Source organism: Aythya marila (assembly GCF_965140915.1).
Source record: "Aythya marila genome assembly, chromosome: 2".
NCBI classification, from domain to species: domain Eukaryota; kingdom Metazoa; phylum Chordata; class Aves; order Anseriformes; family Anatidae; genus Aythya; species Aythya marila.
This window is the reverse complement of record NC_139043.1, coordinates 91,361,902-91,377,785: the sequence shown is the minus strand read 5'-3', so window position 1 is coordinate 91,377,785 and position 15,884 is coordinate 91,361,902. Positions and strand designations below refer to the sequence as shown.

At 37.2% G+C, this 15,884-nt stretch overlaps 1 protein-coding gene across 5 annotated transcripts in view; it reads left to right on the top strand.

Annotated features, from left to right (window-relative positions):
* The window catches only part of PTPN3 (protein tyrosine phosphatase non-receptor type 3), a 126,353-nt gene that overhangs the window by 32,991 nt on the left and 77,478 nt on the right, over positions 1-15,884 (top strand). For 4 of the 5 annotated variants that reach the window (XM_082753587.1, XM_082753586.1, XM_082753585.1 and 1 more), the window contains exons 3-7: positions 6,249-6,356; positions 6,469-6,526; positions 7,608-7,686; positions 9,125-9,169; positions 10,040-10,092. In XM_082753587.1, coding sequence (XP_082609713.1) covers positions 6,249-6,356; positions 6,469-6,526; positions 7,608-7,686; positions 9,125-9,169; positions 10,040-10,092 — 343 coding nt within the window. The remainder of the gene's footprint in view (positions 1-6,248; positions 6,357-6,468; positions 6,527-7,607; positions 7,687-9,124; positions 9,170-10,039; positions 10,093-15,884) is intronic. The other variant, XM_082753588.1, reaches the window with a different exon arrangement.

The window sequence follows — 15,884 nt, the reverse complement described above, 5'->3', positions numbered from 1 at the left end:
AAATGGCCTGTCTTGTCTTTCCTCCATCATGTGTTCCAGTATTTAGATGGAACACGTCCAAAGTCCACCCAAAGAATAGAAGGTGCATGTAAATTAAAATTTGGAAATATTCGAGACCAAAGCTTGACTGCACTTCACATGGAATGTTGTATTTGATTATATTCAAGTTTTCTTGAAGCTTTCAAATAAATGCCATGTGTTTGAATTTTGTGATAAGGTTAATTCATTTGTCTCTGAACTTATGACTGTCTTCACATGAGGAAAACGTTATTTGTCATTCTAATACATACAGAATGTGCTCACATACCATGTTTGGGTGTGATAAATAGGTATATATTGAGCAATAATGCAGATCTGTTTGCAACTTTTGGTGTAAACATACAGGAATTTTCCATTATTGCTCTACTTTGACTCATTTACCAGGAATTACTACTTGGGAGCTATGCGTCTAAATTTCCAGCAAACTGACTTTTGGGAAAGGCTGAAACATAGTGTCGAATAATCTGTGTGTTGTATTATCTTTCTGAAGCACAGTTGATGCTTATGTTTTTAGTGTCTGTGATTTTTGCTTTTAAGGTATTTGGCTTCCTTCTAGAAATAGGGTTTTCTTCTAGAAATACCATGATTTGGTGGTAATAACTAGAAGTTGTATGACTTGAAATTCAAACAGTAAGGATTGGTGTTTTTTTCTGTACCATCCCAATCAAGTTCCTCCTTTTAGTATTTTGAGAAGGAACACGACTGTTACAGTTATCACCAACAATTGGTATTGATACGTTTAAAATAATGAGCAGAGGTTCTCTTAAAGGTTCTTTTTGGCTGTGGGTGTGAATTAAAATTTTAAGCCGCTCATACTAAACTGCAACAATACAGATGTGTAGCATCTTCATCACTAACTTTTCCTACTTCCGTTGTTTGGTAACACAGGAGAGGTTGGTGCTAATCTGCATCCCTGCATATTGAAAGAGTTACTGTATGAAATTTCAGGCTAGCAACAAATATTTAGTTTTATGTTGAAGAAGAGCAGGCTACTCTGTGTCTGGAAAACAATAAGACAGTATGAAACTTGATGACTCTGAGGACAGTGAGAAAGTGATCTGACCTACTGCAGGCTTGTTAGTCTGATCCCTTCAGGGTGCCTGACTTCGTAATAAATGCTGAAGGAAAGAATTTGTGCAGGGGAGATATTTCCAAAGTTAGATCTGGCACAACAAACTTCATATGTGTTTAACAAACAAAATCATTTTTGAGACAAAGAAAATGCAGTGAGTCAATGCTCTGTGGGCTTAGATAACTTATTTTGTGTGACCTTTATAAAGGAAAATACTGAGCTGTAGTGTAGGGAATCTAGCAGTGTTATGGGATGGGCAAGGAGTTGGCTCAAGAGGTGCCAGTAGTGCCTTGCTGAAAAGAGAGATGTTAAGCTGTGTAAGGACATTACCAGTGGAGTTACCGACTGACAAATTTCTTTAACATGTCGCTATTAAATTTTTTCAGTAAACCAAAAAAGTAAGGTTCGTGGCCTTATTTAAAAACCAACCCAACCCAACAAACAAACAAAAAGAAATAGGAGTATGATGTAGTAGACAGGTTACCGTGAAAAATGAGTAATGCAGTGGGAAAAAATCAATGGTATAAAGTAATAGCTTTCCTGAGAAGTATTTAATGTGGGCTGCTTTATTTTTTTGTTTGTTCAAGCTTAGTTTTCAGTTGTAAACAATAGAGGAGGAAAACATTGGTAGTTTCCAGACCGAACTACTTCTGTCGTGGCTGTGAAAAAGGTGAGCGCTACTGTGCATCAGGCAGGAGCTTTGAGCCAATGTCGAGGAAGTGGTAGCAGTGTTAGTCTTGGCATTGGAACCAGCCTCCATGGAAAGTCATGTGCAGATCCACAAGCAGACAAAAAAGGCAAGTTTCAGCTTGGGCAGGCATGGAAGGGACAACTAGGATGCTCTGCAGAAATTGGGACCTGAGGAAAGAACAGGCTGTTCAGTTTATTTTAGCTAAACAAAACCTTGCATGCTCTGAATAAGGGCATCAGGTGAGTAAATAAATTCCAACAGGAGGAAAGGGCATTGTTAGCAGAAGATCAAATAAACTAGCAGTGTGTAAAAATAATTGGGGACACTGGAAAAAAGTGTGGCACTTTGTTCAAGCTCTTAGGCATGTAGGGACCAAAGGCTGTTAGTGGTGGATGTGTGTTAAAGGCCTAAATCAAGAAAGGATGACCTCAAACAACATATGAGGAACAGTGGGCATCGTGTCTGTAGTGAGGTTGAATTTGCAAAAGCGTAGGAGGTGCTTAATTGTGAGATTGTCATTGCCAGAAAATGAGGCAAAGCTCTTGCAAAGGAAACAGGGAGGTGTGTTGCACTGTCCTCTGAAGGTGTTGCTTTGTACAGGTTACTCTATGGAAGGTAACGAGCTGAAAAGGATGATTTGCGTATTTACCCTTCCACTCCAAAGAGCTAAGTCTTCATTTACATTATGTTTATGCAGTTCTTAGGACAGCAAATCTTTGATCATACAAGCTGCTAGGCAGTACTTGAAGTTAAAAAATAATGAAGGGGTTCTTTCTCTTGAATTTTTAGTAAGCTACGACATTTGAAGTTGGCTAATAATTTCCAGCTGTATTTAGGGAATTCATGTTGTGGCACAGGCAGACTGTAGCAGGTATAATCTTTAAATATTAATTTTGACCTGTCCAGCATGAGGTGAAATATGTTTCAAAACAGATTTAAATGGACTGAATACTGTGTAGTTATGAGGTGTTTAATGCAAAACTTTTAACAGCAGAATGAGGAATGTCAGAAAGATTAAATAAATGGAAACTTCTTTCAGAGCAGAGACAAGAAACCATCTCAGGATCTCGTGCTGTTTCACACTTGAGTACTGTTACAACGTGCATAAGTTTTTACCTCCTTGTAGGAAGGGAAGAGCTTTATTAATGTCTTAACTACTTGCTGTAATGATTCGTGGGGTTAAGAATTTGGTCCTAATATCCAATTCAGCTGAGTGGTGTTCGTGTTGTTTTGTCCTCTGCCCATGGAGGAGAGGAGTAAAAATATTTTATGTTTTAAAGCACTCGACACTAGGTAGAGTACTATGCAGCTTTGGACCATCTATTGGAATGGATGTTGAAATTCAGAAGCAGTGATGTGACGTACTTAGCCTGCCTCACTTTACACCAGATCTGAAAATTGTAAATGTGCAAAATAGACTGAAGATAATGCAGCATGAGCTGCGTGGGTATCTTTACTTTTAGATATATAGGCTGCAAAATAATTCATCTGTTTCTTAAAACAAAGCTAAAGCCATGTAAATACAGGTTTTGTTCAGGAAAAAAATAAAAACCATCAGATGCAGGAATTTTGACAACTGGAAAAGGTTTTAACAGTTGAAAGTGACTTCTTGTAGTTGGCTTAGATTTAGGGAGTGGGTGCTTCATCTAGGCACTGTGGAAGAAAATTTCTGCCTTTGATACCAGAGAGCTAGGATTGAAGCTACAGAAAAGTGGTGTTGATGATTGCTTGTGAAAGAAAATGGAGAGGAGGAGGAGGAGGAGGGAATGCTAGGTAGGTAAAGGAAACTAATACTAGCTGCTGTTAATGCTGAGCAGGTGGGTTTAGGATTCAGAATAGAGAAACAGGGAGCTTACTTTTAAAGGGAAGCAGTAAAAGTGTGCTTAGCATTTCCTGTGTGGCGCAGGAAAAGAGGTAGACCACTGTGAGAAGGTGGGGATAGAGAAGAGGAAGGCGTTTGAATCGTGTTGAAGAACTAGAAGTGTTAAAAATGAGAAAGGAACTAGGAGGTAATGGTGTTGTGAGGAACAGGAATCAGAAGTGTTTGAGTTTACAGAGAAAATTAGCAGTAGAGTCTGCCTACGGTAGTCGTCTTCTGCCCTGCTTGTAACAAAACCCAAGATTCCTGAACTCTTTTGATTCAAGTGTGTGTGTCATACCGAGTAATGACTGCGTTTGGTCACAGAATAACCATCAATTTCTCAGTTTGCTCAGTGTCGGAAGCATGCTCCAGACATGTGAAGTCATGCTGCAGAATTATGCAGGTGTCGTGTGGTGCCACTTGATAGTTTTTAATGTTCTTCTTGTAAGCAAAAAGAAAAAGAAAAGAAAAAAAAAACAACAGGCAAATGAATAGAGATGAAATGAATACGGAATTAGATGCCAGAGTTTTTACTCTGGGTTTAACTCTAAGTATGCTATTTCAGGAAAAAGATAGTTTTGATTAGTGCTGGGATTTGAATGTCCCATGGGACATTAGAAAGTAAGGAGTGGGAATGTGCAGCTTGGGAAAAGGAAGCGAGGACAGAGCTGTATTTGATGGCAGCACAGAGTCACTGACTTGGTTTGACTTGCAGTCATTGCAAGGCTTCCTCTGTTTGCTGCAGAAGTTAAGCAAGATGGGAGACTGCTGGAGGGAAAAAAGGTAGTCTCATACACATGACACCGAAGCGTTGCCTACATTGGTTTCTTCTTAGGGGACTTTGCTCCAGAAAATTAGGCACAGCTTCTCATAGGAGGACAGTAGTTGTTTTCCTGGTACCTTACCTTTTGTCTGGAGTCTGGTGTAGAAATAGTGAGCATTCAGATCCCAATGGGGCTCGTGAGCTCTGCTCTAGCAGTGAGTAGCTAAGCTCTAGTAGTAAGTGTAAGGTAATATTCAGTACTCCAAAATAAGGTAGTAAAGTGTGTCTTGTGATTGAATTTTTGGTGGTCCTTTCCAATCTTCTAAATAGGAATCATGTTTTTATGAGATAAGGGGAGACTATGGAATATGTTAGTATTTAAAGCACTCTTTTACACTGCTTTGGTGCCCTGTGTAAAAAGGGGAAAGAAAAAAAAAAAAAAAAAGGCCCAAACCAACAAAAAGCAGATAAATCTGTCTTCTGAGCAGAGCTTGAGTGTTGTATAATAAACAAGGTCTAAACAAAGAGAAATGAATAAAATATTGTGTTCTTGACGTAAGTGAGCACTCACACTGAATAAGACTGGGGCCATCCACAAAGATGTGGTGCGTAAGTATGTATGAATGCATAAGCATCAAGCCCTTTGGTTTCCTAAACAAAGTGCTTGTGTCGCAGCCTGAAGAATTTTCCCCTGATGTCATTTTTGTGCATGTGTGCAGCTTATTTCTGATTTCAAGAAAAAGACTCAGAAAATTCAAAAGGAAGATTCAAAAAAAAATTACGTCTATAATCTTTTGTATAGACAGGATGCAAAACAAACTGTCCTGGGTTTCGTTCTGCCCAGCAACTTAGTACATAAATGACTAGACTGAAAATGCGTTGCAGCATTGCAAGCTGTGGTACACGTTAGCATCTTTAAGGTTGCAGTTTTGTTCAGGGGTTTTGTGTGTTGTTTGTTTATTTGTGCTAACAGCATTGATTAGCGGTGTGCTTTGACGTAAGCTGGTTAATCTCTATGCCACGCTGCAGTGGTGCGGAGGTATGCTAATGTAATTTCAGGGAAAATACCCTGTGCTTGTGCATCTGGGTGTCCCGTGGAATTCCCGGTTACACCAGTTCTTGTGGGAATACCCCACGGGATGGGTGTCTGGGGTGGCATAACGGTAGCAGGCCGAGTGGGAATTCAGGCTAATGAAGTCCGGGATCCCATGGCTGGAATACAGCTTTCTCCTACTTTTTTTTTTTTTTTTTTTTTTTTTCTTCTTCTCCCTATTCTGGTGTATACAAACTTTCCCTTCTGAAAGCTGATGTGGAAACAGAAAAAGATGCTTTGGTGGTGACATCAGGGGCCGCAGCAGCCCCGTGTGGCTGCAAGCCAGGATTGCAGGGTACAGCTCCAGAGAAAGGGAATTGCTCCTAAGGGCTGATGGAGCAAAGGTGGTCTGCATAAAAGGCAGTTGTGGGACCGACCTCAAGGACCTGAGTTCATGTCAATTCATATTATGAGATTTCAGGTACCTGATGTATTTTGGAAAGAAAGTATCTTAAAAAACAAAAACAAAAACAAACAAACAAACAAACAAACAAAAAAAAACTTTTATCAATTAAAGTTCTTCTATTGCCGAGAAACTTTGAACCAATGAATTAACAGGTATTTTTATTCACAAGTTGTTTACTTTTTTAATAAAACTTATTTAAATTGTATATTACAGTGTGTAAATGTTGCAGAGTTTGTTTATTTAATAAAACTTATTTAAATCAATTGTATATTAAGGTGTGTAAGTGTTGCAGAGTTTCACTTCTGAACTTTTCTTGCTTTCAGAAACAAGACACTGGTCAGATTTTGTTGGATATGACCTATAACCAGCTGGGTGTGACAGAGAAAGAATATTTTGGTTTACAGCAAAATGAAACGTCGGTAGATTCACCTGTAAGTATAGTAAATAATAAATGTGTGTGTATATATATGTGCATATATATACATACACACATATATAAAAATAAACACCAATTGTTTGTAAATATTTTAATCTATCTAATAGTTTTTCATTTCACAGCGATGGCTTGAACCAAACAAACCTATTAGGAAACAGTTGAAAGGTAAGATCTGTTTTTATATCTCGACTGTAGCTGTGTAGTTCAGCTTTTTTATGTTCTTATGAATTGAATAAATGAAGTTGCTGTTAATTAGTGCATCCAGATGGTAGATTTTCTTTTAGAGCAAGTCTCATCTCTGTCAGTCTTTTCAATAGAACTTTCTGCATCTCTTACTGCTCTCTGAGTTATTGGGACGTGACAGATCACTAACTGTGCTGTGTCAGTGTCTATACCTCACTACTGAGCACAGTTGGACATCATGGCTATGAAAGCAGTAGCCAGTTTGGTGCCAGTAAATTCATCCCTACATGGAAGATAAGAAAGAGGGATTTCGTTGAAGGATGTGTAACAAATTTATTGTTTCAAGTAAAATAAAATAAAATAAAATAAATTTTATGCAAAAAAGAAAAAATAAAACAAAACCACACCACCACCAACAACAAAAAAAGTGCTTCCAAATGCATGCATTGCTCTAGTATGTTTCATTTATAAACAGTTTTAGGTAGTACAGAATGCTTACCAAGAGGAAGGAGAGCTTAAGGACAGGCCAGACAGCAGCCTAGAGAACATGGAGTAGTAGGACACTGTCCCAGTTTGTGCTGGAAAACTTGAGCTGTTTTCCAGCTCTTAAGCTCTTTTCTTTCTACCGTATTCTGGAGATTGTGTAGAAATTCAAATAAAAACACATGAAGTTAACAGGGTGAGCTTCTGTTATTTTATATTTCTGTTATTAAGATAGAATTATCCTGGTTGAGACTCTTCATATATGTTTGCTGCTTTTTCCTTTTCTAATAGCTATTAGATCAAAGCAGCAAAGATAGCTAAATAGTTCTTTTTATGTAAAGTAGCATGTACTAAGTACTTTAAACGAAAGCATCATAATCCTGAAGAATATTTTCTTTTCATAGTTGGTGTGGGGAATCAGGAAAGACTTCTCTCAAAGTAAACCACAAGAAAAACACAGGAGATTTTTATGTGGTTATTCATATATCTTTTCTGTAAATCTAGACATAGGAACCTTGGGTATATCTTTTTTTTTTTTTTTTTAAAGAGAAAATTGATTTGGTCTTCTGAAATATTTTAGGAGGTTTTCCCTGCACCCTTCGTTTTCGCGTAAGGTTTTTTATACCTGATCCTAACACACTTCAGCAAGAACAAACCAGGTAACTTCTGTTTGATGTTTGCTTCCATAAACTAAGTATGTATAAAGCTTTCCCTTCCACCTCCACGGTCTGGCAAACTAACAGTTTATTATGTAATATAACCTCGTATAATTCTTTGTATTAAATGTGTTTTGAATTAGCAGCTTCATGTGATGATTGTAATGAATGGTTTCTGCTACAGGCAGCCCGCAATTCCAAAATACAGGCAGAAGTATAAGCCAGTTACAGAGATGTCAGTTGTTTTATTTGCACATTGGGTTCCTTTTTGAACTCTTTATTGCTGCATATTGTTTTCATCCTCTTCTGATCCCTTAATTAACCAGATGCAATGATTAAAAAATGGGGAAGTTCAGTGATTAAGCTGTCTGCATGCCTGAAGTCTGTTAATATTTTTTTTGTATTAGCGCTGAGTCAGTTCTGAACACACTTGGTAGATTTAAATCCAAGGGTGTGAGAGGGCGTTGTTTATTTTGTTTCAGGAAGAGCAGATAACAGTTCTTATTTTCTAGTTCGCCCATTACTTGTAGCATACAAAGATACATAATGGTTCAGTTTATAGCAGACCTTCAGCGTTTTCTTTTTTAATCTGAGTTTTGGGAGTGGTGGGGTACGTGAATTAGAAGTAATTTTCAATTAATGTGCCAAAAGGCTTGAAATACTTGTTTTGTTCAGTGCACAGGATTTAGAATTTAGAATTCACAGGCTCCCACTCATCTGGCATTTTTGTAACATTTTCATGGTTTGCCTAAATTTTAATAGCTAATTTCAGTGCCTCGAGAATATAAATAGTACAGCATTTTAAAAGGTTTTCTTACAGAGAAATGAAGTATTGACCTGTTTTGGTTTTTGTTAATCATGCGGCTGTAAGCTGTTAGTTGCAAACTAAAATTATTCAAAGGCCTGCTCTGTGTGATTCTTCACTCCCAGCACTCCATACTGCCATCAAGTAATTTTGTCAAACACCCTAATATGAGAAAGACTAAACTGCTCTTGGAGGGTTGTTTAAGAGTTTTTGTCAGCATATGCTGCTTGAGGAATGTCTCATCCTCCCTCCCTTGATCATTAAAAATAGTCCCAAGATAGACTATCACGGATTTATTTGTTTTTTTAAAGAACTTACATCCAAGTTGGATGCTCCTGTGAGAAAGGGAGACTGGTTCTGTAATTGTTTATATTTCATAGTGTTCATTATGCCATTAATACTGTGGTCCTGGTGCTGTGGTAACGACTGTCAAAGATCTTTCAAAACTGTTGTGAGAAGAGAGTGGGTGTGTGATGACGTATTTGTAAATGCCGCTAAGCTTTATTAATCTGTTTGTATAATTTGCAAGGAAACCTACCCCCATAATAAAATAAAATTAATACTTGGAAACATTTAAACCATACCTTTTTTATATGAAAATTAAATCTTTCTCTTTTCCCAAAAACTATTTCCTAGGCACTTATTCTTCTTACAACTGAAGACAGACATTGTGGAAGGAAGGTAATAACAATTTTCAACTTCTCCATAATTCTGTTGAAAATCAAAACCAGTAAAACAAGCCTTTTTCTGATGGTGTCTATTGTTGCTATAAAAAAGTACATCATGAAATACTGCTTTCTAAAAAATCAGTTGCTTGGAAACACTGCAAATTTTTGCATAGCTCAATTATTAAGAACAGTTGAGGAGTCTGTTGTGAATGAGGTGTAGGAGATGGTGTTCCTGCACACGCAACGTCTGCTTGAGACGCCCTCTTTCTGCAAAGCATGGTGTGCTAGACTGTATTCTAAACACGAGGGGCCTCCTGTCTGCTGCAGTAACAGGAAGGGAATAGCAAAGGGCTGCTCATACTACTATTTCTTACTGTTTCTCATGGTCACGGGGTATCTTCCTGATAGAGTGAACATACACCCAGTGGTTGTTTTGCCTGATTCCTGTATGTTTGTACATTAAACAAACAAACACCTTCTCTTTCCTTATCTGCAATCCTAAAGACAATTTAGGATTTCATAGTAGGTTACGGAGTCACTTTTGGATAATATATAAGAGCTTGCCATGTATACATATAAAATTAGCATTTGGCCAATTTTAGTGTTTGTGTCTAGTTCCAAATATACCAGACTGCAGCTATTAAAATAATGTCCAGAGACCTATAAAAATCCCTTCTTTTGTTTCCAGAATACTCATCTAGCGTTACCCAGCTAGCCTGTGATGTTCAGTCTTACTTTGCTTTGACAGTCGATCTGTGTAAGAAAAAAATTGGACACCCTCTGAAGATAAACAAGACCTTATCTACAGAACTAATTACAAAGACATAGTTAATGATTGCATTTATACTGTTTGTCTAAATGAAAATATTTTCCCCCTTTCCAGGTTGTCATGCCCCCTTAATTCTGCTGTTGTCCTGGCATCGTATGCAGTACAGTGTAAGTAACAATCTTTCTTTTCTTTAATAAATCTATTTGACCAACCACTTTCTCTGCTGTTCTGCAGTGAAAACTAAGGGAAGATTTCTTTCCTTGTCTGCCTTGTCTGCTGGTGTGGAATGTCAAAAGTGCTACAGATGATGCTTTGTGGCATTTGTAGAGGAAGGGAAAGTTACTAATGACAACCTTCAGATATTCTACATAGAAAGAGTGTGCTTATTGTGTCTGTCCAAAAAAAAAAAAAAAATAATGGTGTTATATTTGTGTGCTTGTAGAATGTGTACTGCTGACAAAAAAAAAAAAAAAGGCACATTTTCATTGCCATTGGAAACAAAATGAAGCTTAGTGTTTGTTACAGTAACTACAGGAAGGCATTCCAGGGAAATAAGAGATCATCTAGAGAACAGTTAAGGGGAAGGTAAATTGATTACTGTGATTAAGAAACTCAAATGTTCTTATGTAGTGTTTTTTCAGGAAATACTGATTTGTTAGATATGTAAAAACTGTCAGTTTGCAATATGCTAAGGTGACTCTGCTTCCAATATCTTACATCCTTGTCATCTGCCTGCTGCTAGCAAAAAGAAGTTCTAAGGGTAATATTAGAAAAACAAAAATATTTTATTTTTGCATTTAAAAAAAAAAAAAAGATTGCAGAGCAAGTATAGTAGAATAGTTGTATAATTACTTTGACATTAGCAACATCCACAGGAATGATTATAGGAAGGCATGAAACTAAAAAGTTAAAATTCAGTTTTCAAAGGAGAAAGTATAAAGAGTGGCAAGCATGGGTCTCTGAAAATCCTACGTAACTGTGAACAACCCACTTTTATGTTCATTGCGTTTTTCATCCTTCTATTAAGTGGACCTTTAACCACATTCAGGATTAATAAGAACAGTTGAAGCCAGAACATGTTTTCCACGGTTGGCTAGTCTCCTAGTTTTGTTGCAAAAGAGAATGCCTAGGTACTCCTGTGTCTGTGGAACACAGCAGGGCACTGGAACATTGAAACACTCAAAGATGCTAAGTGCAGTGTTGGCAACATGGTTGTGCTAAAGCAAGAAAATGAAAAGGTACACTGAAGAGTGCAGATACTTTTGTTCATCCCGAACTTGTGATTGATTTTCAAAATGAGTTACGTCACGGGTAGCGTACCCCAAATGACAAAGTAATTCCTGTTTCCGTTTGGTTTTTGTGAGAGCTCCCTTTTCAGTGCTTTTGATACCTAATGATGCAGTTAGTTTTATGAAAGCAGAATGACAGATCAGTAAAGGTTGTGGAAGCATACTAGTGTGTTTTAATATCTAGTGATACTTTTTAAGGAGAGTTTAAGTTTTTGGATAGGAGGTATCTGCTTGTTGAAAAGCAATTGTCCATGGGTGGTTTTAACTGAGCTGTTTCCTGTTAATGCAGCTTCTTGGTGTTATTCAGGCTGCTGTTTCCTTTAACTTCCATTGTATGCAGAGGGAGAGCTCACAGCTCTTTGATAACTTTATGCTTATTTAAAAGGTGGAACAGTTGTCACTAGGGGGAGGGTTGAAATTGATGTCTTTCACCGTGCATGAAGCCTGATGTTTGATATTTCTGTTCTTGTATTTAACTATAATCTTTACATATGGCACTTGTATGATTGATCTTCACGGGCTTCTTTTGAGTTTTGCAAGCAGATACTTGGTGATGGCTGCTGTGCTGTTAGGATGTTCGTTATCTCCGTTGCTCATTGAAGGGATTTTTGCATCTAGGTGCTCCATTGCTCATTGAAGGGATTTTTGCGTCTAGTACTGCTGTTCTAAAATAAAGAAAACCCTGTCGTAATCTTTACCTTTGTGACACACCCTGTGTTGTCTGATGGTGCTAATTTACAGGGGAATACAAATGTGTGTGAATAGTGCGTCCAGTTAAATAGCATGTGACTCAACTTGATTACAAATTCAGTTCAGACGCTTGTAAGTATATTTCAGATGTATTTATGAATATTAAACTATCAGCGAGTTTTGAAATACTTTTTTAAAGAAAGTTTACTAAGGTGAATTTCAAATGATTTCAAAATTTGTGAGACTGAAGCATTCTCCTCTATTAAAATAACAATCTAATGAGAGATTGTGTCCCTTGTTTTCTACCACTGTAAAATGGCAATGTTGTACAGTCTATAAAATTAAATAGCAGATGTGTATTATGTGTCACTTCTTATTTTATATGTCATGTAGCTGATTTAGCTACACTTACTTTCTGTTCCTGCCTATAGTAAGTTCCCATTTCCAAGACACTCTAAATGTGCCTGACTACAAGTATGCAAGAGGTCCCATGGATTTGGTGGAAGTTTTTGCTCGCTTGTGCGTTTTTGCTTTGCTAGTCTGGGACTTGAATCTAAAACAGCTGCAAAGCCAACACAAAATGCTATGAATACTTCTAAGCTTTCTTTTTCCTGAGCATCAGTTGTTCAGTGATTCATTGTGACCGTCTTTTTTTTCCTTTTTCTTCTTCTGAGCAGTATTTGTCTTATTTCCTGTGATACGGTTCCCTTCTCAGCTCTGCTTGGAGTTCTGCAGCACACTGCTGTCTTTCTTCCTGAATTTACTCAGGAAGGCATTAATGGGTTGCTTGAGATTTAAGTGGACTTCAACCTCTTTGAAGAAAAAGAAGGCAGGCAAGGGTGAGGAATTTAGTAAAGGTGAACTTAGCATGCAGGTTCCTCAGGAGCTAAGAGTTTCTTACAGTTCGGAGAACTCCAGCAAGTGTTGGCCAAAGGCTGAGATCCTGTCTGCCTCAGAAGAGGAGGCAGCAGGCTGGATAATCATGGGGAACATCAGTTCGTGAAATCAACAGAATATATACAGTGAAAGTTCCTCCACATAATTTCCCCTGCCACTTTCTTCTTGCCTGATTCTTCTAACTTAGCTTCATTTTACCCTTCTTTTTACCATTTTGCCATTTTACCCATCTTTTTTTTTTTATAGAAAATTCATCAAAACCTTTGGCTTTCTTTGCAGAGACCTTTCACTTTGCAGGTAGCATTTTTGTTTGTTTGTTTGTTTGTTTGTTTGTTTTTGGCGGTGGATTATCATTATTATTTTTACTATTTTTATTATTTTTTATCTTTTCTCATGGTTCTTGCCCATTCTTCATTCTTTTTTTTGAAGGGAAATAGTGTTCTGAAGTACATCGTGTAGGCTGATGGATTTACTCAAAGATCAGTCAAGGTTCCTGCTACTCCAGGGCACCTGTAACCCTTATACTTTGGAACCAAAATCAGATTTGATAAATGCAGAGAACTTTGACTTGAGTTTCCAACGTTTGAAGTTATTTACCAGATGTGTATGTGGCCTGTCCATTGTTCTGAAGCCTGCAGCAATGCTGTTTAATCATAGGAGACTTTTATTGTGTCCTATAGTGCTTGTCATCAACAGTACCAGCGTGTTATCTGTGGTGGTGATGAACCCCTCAATACTAGAATCCTACTTGGAGAGATGGAAGAAAATGGGCAGGTATTTCAATTCATGTGGTTCCCTGTGGTCTAGGTTACTGGTTTGGGGCTTGCTGGCAGCTTTTCATACAACCACTCTTCTATGATCATCCTAACAGATTTTATACAGCAGCTTTCCTGCTGTTCGGGGCTGTTCTGCCTTAATTATGTTTTATAGTTGTGATAAGCAATACAGAGGACACTTCAGGAGATTATTACTTCAAGTGTTGTTTGTCTGAGGTTCTTCCACTACGCTGCAAATAACTGAATCTGTAACACTTTAAAACATTGAAGTACAGTGCTGTAATCTCTGGAGTGGAAAATCCCAGACTGGGATACTGGCTAATACTGTGGCTGAAGGAGCTGGCTTTTTACAGTGCCTTGTAGACCACGTACCATTTCGTCTGTATTTGTAAGGTAGAGGAACCTTTTAATAAGTACTTCTATTGCCTTTTTAGTTATGTTACGCAGAACAGTTACCAAGGATCAAGGTCCATGTGGTGTGTTGTTATACCCACGATAATGAGTTGTAGTGAATTGTGAGGCACAACATGTGACTGATCGGTGGAGTTTTAAGGTGTATTAGTTCCACAAATCCTCCTAGTGTTTTGGGAATACTGATAATTATTCCTTTTCGTAAGCATTTTATAAACTTTGCCCCTACCCCCACAGTTTTTCAAGAGAAATACTCCTTGTACTTTGGATGTGCTTTGTTCTTCTCAACACATTTTCTGATTGTGACTGGATGGTTTCTGAAGGTACAGTTTGTATTTAAGATTTAGAAGTAGCAACTCACTAGAACTCATTTTCAGCTGTTGTTTTACTTCCCATGTTTTTCAACTTTTGTCTGAGTTTTCAGCATCTGATTATCTTTTTTTATTTTTTATTTTTTAAATAAAATGCATCACGATGTTTATGACTCATTTTTCTTTCTGGAGTGTTAATGAATAGATAACTTTGAGACCACCATTGTGTATGTATAATTGCCATTTATTTCTACAAATGTTTCTGTACTTCTATTAATACCTAACTTCTCTTTCCATCTCACCACAATGTGACCAGTTTCCATAAGTGTATTCAACAACAATTAATATTTGTCATCAGCGAAAGAAGTTGGTTTTATCTATGTGTTAGCTAGCTCTTCTTGCCCAGTGGGGAATTCATGCTTGCTTACTTAGTGGTTCTCTGAGTTAAGAGTTCATATTCTTGTCCTTATTTAGTTACAGGTTGCTTTTGTTGAAACAGTTTTGATTCTCTTAACATCCACTTAAAATTTTTTGGTCATTTTTGTTGTCTTTTTCTGATAACTGTTTTCAATGTAGTATCTTTAACTTCTACATCTACATGGATTTTCACTCATTTCAATGCTCCTTTTAATTATTATTTTTTAATAAGTGTTTCCATTCTTATGTTGTTTCTTCAGAACTGAACTCTGGTGTAGTGGATTTTATTCCACATTCCAGAAGCACTTCCATAACTAGTAGTTACTACTTCTCAACAGTAGCTAGCAAAGTCTAAACTTTTTGAACTGTGGAGATGAGGATGCATCTTTTCTTTCTGCACCTCAGTGTCCTCATGATGATAAATTGGTCATCAGCCTTCAATATTACATTTCACTCTCATTTCATCACATTATTGCCATCCTCATGTGGAGACCAGTCCTGTGGCCCTAACTATATTTTAATCCTTCATTGCAATTTTATTACCTGAGGATTTTTACTCCTTGGTAAAAAGTTAGCTAATTTAACTTTTGACTTAAACTTCCTTTCATGCCACTCCTTCAACGTCTTGAGTAATTGCTTTTCCTATATAACTCATCTTCTAAACTTGTTCCATTATTTGGTAATTTTTGGTTCCACTGGGAACTCGATCTGCTTATGTAATTATCCTCTTTTAAAACCAGGCAATTCAGTTCACTTTATTCATGTAACTTAAAATATTCAACCCTGCAAAAAATTACAAACTCAGTGCAAAACTACTTGATCGTTTTCAGATATACTTCTCAGGTCTTTGGAAAATTTATATTAATCCTATTTTCAGGGACTAGCTTCTGTAGGCACTCCTTTGGACCAAAATGTTTGTATTATCTATGACTAATTCCACATCATGCTTAGTAAATGAAGCATTTGTACATCAGCCTTCTTGTATCCATAGTTATTTGGAGTGCCCATATGCATAAACAGGTTTTGGTGCTATTACTTTGTCCACAAAAGTTTTTGTTAATAAGGAAACCTTCTAGGATCGGGGACTGACTTGTCTTTTGCACCTATAAGGATATCAGATAAATGGGGACCACTGTCTATTCTCTATATAAGTTACACAAAGCTAACA